General features: G+C 35.0%; 1 protein-coding gene across 2 annotated transcripts in view; it reads left to right on the top strand.

Annotated features, from left to right (window-relative positions):
• Positions 1–650: 650 nt before the first annotated feature.
• The window catches only part of LOC106883201 (glycerol-3-phosphate phosphatase-like), a 157516-nt gene continuing 153598 nt past the window's right edge, over positions 651–4568 (top strand). The window contains exon 1 of one of the 2 annotated variants that reach the window (XM_052967765.1): positions 651–844. In XM_052967765.1, the coding sequence (XP_052823725.1) occupies positions 757–844 (88 nt within the window). In that variant the 5' untranslated portion in view covers positions 651–756. The remainder of the gene's footprint in view (positions 845–4568) is intronic. The other variant, XM_052967766.1, reaches the window with a different exon arrangement.

Genomic DNA, 4568 nt, shown 5'->3' on the forward strand with positions numbered 1-4568 from the left:
AAATGTACATACATGAAGGTATATTTGTAGAAAATTTCACGAAAAAATATTAATTTTCCTGGAAGTTAAGAGGAATTTAAGTGGACTCCGTTGGAATTTCCGAAAATTGTCCCCCACCCCCATTCCAAAACACTTTCACCGGAAATTTTTGTATATTCGGATTCTACATAGTAAATACTATATGCGTAGAAAATTTCATTAAAAAAAATTAATTTTTCTGAAAGTTATGACCTCTCAAAGTCTGGGGGGTAAAACCCTGTAGTTATGCCCACAAGAAAATGCATAATCATTTAATTCAATGTCGTTCTCTGTATACTTGACCCCGGTACACTAGAGATGGAAGGATGCGCCCCAAGTATTTTTAATGGATGTTGAATATGCCGGCACTGATATTATCCAGCTGGATTTAAGACAACCAGCCTAAGGACTCTTTAACTATGCTAATTTCGGATACATAAAATGCTTCTGCAATGGAAGCATTATGAGTTTAGAGCTTGAGTATCTATCTATTCGTCACTGTCAGATTTCTCCCTGGTTTAAAACGACGATATGTGCTAGCATAAACATTAGTACTTAGATTGAGGAGTACATGTATGGAAAAAGGTGTGTAGGTACGAGGGCTGGTTTTTTTTTTTTTCTATATTTTCTTTCATTTATGAACAATGTTCGGCAGTACATCCACAAACTGAATTATCTTTCAATGGGAATAAATTCAAGGGACGTAACTCTAAGATTGATCTATCAACCGCTCTGAAGATGTCTACATCAAAGTCATTATATTTGGATGGCAACCACATGAATTATCTCCTTGCACATGTTGATACATTTCTTTTCGACTGCGATGGTGGGTAAAATATTAAAAATAATGTTCTATCTGTCTTTAAACAAAGTGTTATTTTATTCCAGCTATGCTAACATGTCACATTTATCCTTTTTGTTTCACGTTTATTTACAAGCAACTATCTCGTCATATGTGATCGTTTATATGGTTAATCTGGTCATTGTAACTTTTTTTATATTATATTTTGTTTCATATTATTATTATATTATTATCTATAGGATAAAGCATTTCGATCTCAAGACAAATGTTACCTTAATAAGATTTTTTATTGTGTAATGCAACAAGGTTATTAATTAGTACATCATTTACTATACTCATTCACCTTGACGATTTATCTGTCGCAATATATCTAACAAAATATCATGAACATAGAATATAAATTCAATACACAAAAGTGATAAACATAGAAAACAGACTTTATTCTGTCAAAATTTAGATTTCTGCTTTCTGTGACGGCGTTGCCTTGATCTATGTTTCAATGAGCGTTGACTTCACTCTGCTAAATTGCGTATAAACTATGTTGTTATGGTATTTTATTAAATCAATATTGTTGTTATTCCCAATATTCTAATAAAACTTTTTAAAAAGTGTTTGTAGGTGTCAGAAACTTTTGTCTCCGTGAGAGTGAAAATCTAATGTTTCGAACATTATTTGCCCAATCCGGCAATCAAATTAAAATCATACAAGCTCTTTTTGTTATCATTTTTGGCAACCTATTTCTTAGTATTTTACACTAATAATACAATTGTATATCTATCTTTAACCTCTAATTACATCTCTACAGAAGAACTAAAAGGTTTGGGTACTATTGTTCAGTGTATTTAAAATCTGATATTTTTATCACTGTCTTAACTAGCAAACTACGTCTTAGGAAAAGTTAGTAGATTGGAAATCATCGACCACTAACCACTGCTAACAAAAACAATATCAACTCTACAGTCTGACTTCTTAAAGGATTAGTATTAATGTATGACTACACAACTCAAAATTGAATTGTGAATGGAGAATTTTGGAGATATGAAAAGAAATTTCCAGCTCATAGCTAAAATTGCCCCCCCCCCCCAATAACTTTGCTTCAGCAGCACTTTGGTAGAGTTGTTAGCATATTGGACAGAATGCTTTGCAGTATTTGTTCTGATTCTGTGCTCTGAGTTCAAATCCTGTCGAGGTCAACTTTGCCTTTCATGCTTTCAGGGTTCATCATCATCGTTTAACGTCCGCTTTCCATGCTAGCATGGGTTGGACGATTTGACTGAGGACTGGTGAAACCGGATGGCAACACCAGGCTCCAGTCTGATTTGGCAGAGTTTCTACAGCTGGATGCCCTTCCTAACGCCAACCACTCAGAGAGTGTAGGGTTGATAAAAATAAAGTACCATTCCAAGGTGATGGATTCGTGGAACTGTAAAACCAACGAATCTGATGCCTTGTATTAATTCCAGCTCATTACATTCTTAGCTCAAATCCCACTATGACTTACTTGGGTGGTAGACTTAACCATTGCCCAGTTTAAAAGCACCACTTGGTATCATGGGAGCCTTTAGTAGAGTCCACTCTGTTATAAACATTTGGGCAGGCTTCCAGTTTGAAGATGCTTTCCTCTCTTCCTCCCATCAGTCTTGGAGGCCTTGTGGACACTGTTTTCCCTCCTGACTAAAAGATATTAAAAAAGTTGTGTTCTGTTTACTTATTATCTCACTTGAATGTGGGTGAGCTTACAGATGTTAAAAGAAATGAAAAATAATCCTCCTTTGTTCATTATTTCAGGATTTTATTGGTTTCTTTGATGAGCCTTTAATAATCTGGTTGACTGTATCTCATATATGAAACTGGAACATTTATTTTGTGTTTTACATAATAGTGTTATGTGTATAATTTCTTGCATTTTTGTGGGGCACAGATGATTAAATCAGGTACAGTGTTTTACTGGTTGTTAGTTTATTGCTTAAAAAAAGTTAAAATATGAAAAATTTAAGCTCAGAATGTAAAGAGACATGACTAGACGCCATTAAAATTATGTTCTGTATTCTACTGATTCTGCACAGTAATAGATATATATAATTAAGCATGGCTGTATGGTTAAGAAGTTTCATTTGAAACTATGTAGTCTTTGGCCTTAAACTCAGTCCTTCTGCACAGCAACTTGGGCAAGTGCCTCTAGAATTACCTTGGATTAGCCAGCACCTTGCAAGAGGAATTGATACTCACTAGTTGGCATTCAGAAAGGCTGTAGAAACCATACAAAAAGAATACATTGGAGCATGATGCATTCTTCCAACACATCAAAATCTGTCACTCCATCCAGCTTAAACCAGCATGGACGACGGACATTAAAAGGTGATGAGGAAATGTGTGTGTGTTTCTTTACTGTTGTCATTGTTGGCACTCTGTCGCTTACGATGTCGAGGGTTCCTGTTGATCTGATCAACGGAACAGCCTGCTCGTGAAATTAATGTGCAAGTGGCTGAGCACTCCACAGACACGTGTACCCTTAACGTAGTTCTCGGGGATATTCAGCATGACACAGTGTGACAAGGCTGACCCTTTGAATTACATGCACAACAGAAACAGGAAGTAAGAGTGAGAGAAAGTTGTGGTGAAAGAGTACAGCAGGGTTCGCCACCATCCCCTGCCGGAGCCTCATGGAGCTTTTAGGTGTTTTCGCTCAATAAACACTCACAATGCCCGGTCTGGGAATCGAAACCGCGATCCTATGACCGTGAGTCCACTGCCCTAACCACTGGGCCATTGCGCCTCCACTAGAGGATATCAATATTCTAGTTAGGATAACTTCATGTGACTACCAAAGAAACCAAAAGGAGCACAATGGAGAGCATCCAACACAAAGCTAACTCCATCCACCAAAGTATCAGGATAACTGTAGATTACCCTACAAGACAGCCTAACAATAGACCTGATAAGGCAAACCAACAGGATACTACTGCTCTTAATATTTTCCAGAAATCTAGTATATCTATGATCTCATTTATTCATCAGTATATTATAGGTATACATGATATCTATAATAGTGAAAACGCCTGGAGTTGACTGGAGGACACTACCCTCAACCCTAGTGTGTTGAAATTTCCAGCAACAATCAAGGTCAATCAGTATTGAATGGCTTGGCTTATTTGAATATTTTATTTAATTGGCAACCCATTCAAATTTTATTTTAGCTGCAATATTTAAGCACTTTTCTTTCATTTTAGGCTTACTTCTTGTCTTGTATTTTTCCAGGTTTGTTAAATACTTAAGAATATTGTTATCCCTTCCTTGCATTTTTCATTCTAGTCCACTTTCTTTACAGACAATGCAGAAAAATTAATAATTTTTATTCTAATAATAAATTTAGTTTACTTTTTCATATTATTTCATTTCCTATTGATCAATAATTGATGCCTATTCTTTTTTGTTAGAAATTCTAAATTGAATAGCACTTTCTTTACATCGAGTATTATGAGATCTGCCTATTTAGAATAAATTTTTTAATTAATATTTATCAGAAATAAAATAAAAAAAGAAAAAAAGAGAGCAATAATAAAAAAATATAAAGCACTATCTATGAGCGATGAGAAATCAAATGAATTAGGAGAGTAGGTTGACTAAAAAAACCAAAGAATTATACACTGGATTTGCCTTGTATTGACAAGTTGTCACTTAAGTATCTTTGTAATTGCAAGACATGGTAATTATTGAAAGCTGCATAACTTTTTTTCTCTTTAATATA

This window comes from Octopus bimaculoides, chromosome 5 (genome assembly GCF_001194135.2).
Source record: "Octopus bimaculoides isolate UCB-OBI-ISO-001 chromosome 5, ASM119413v2, whole genome shotgun sequence".
In the NCBI taxonomy this organism is placed as follows: Eukaryota; Metazoa; Mollusca; class Cephalopoda; order Octopoda; family Octopodidae; genus Octopus; species Octopus bimaculoides.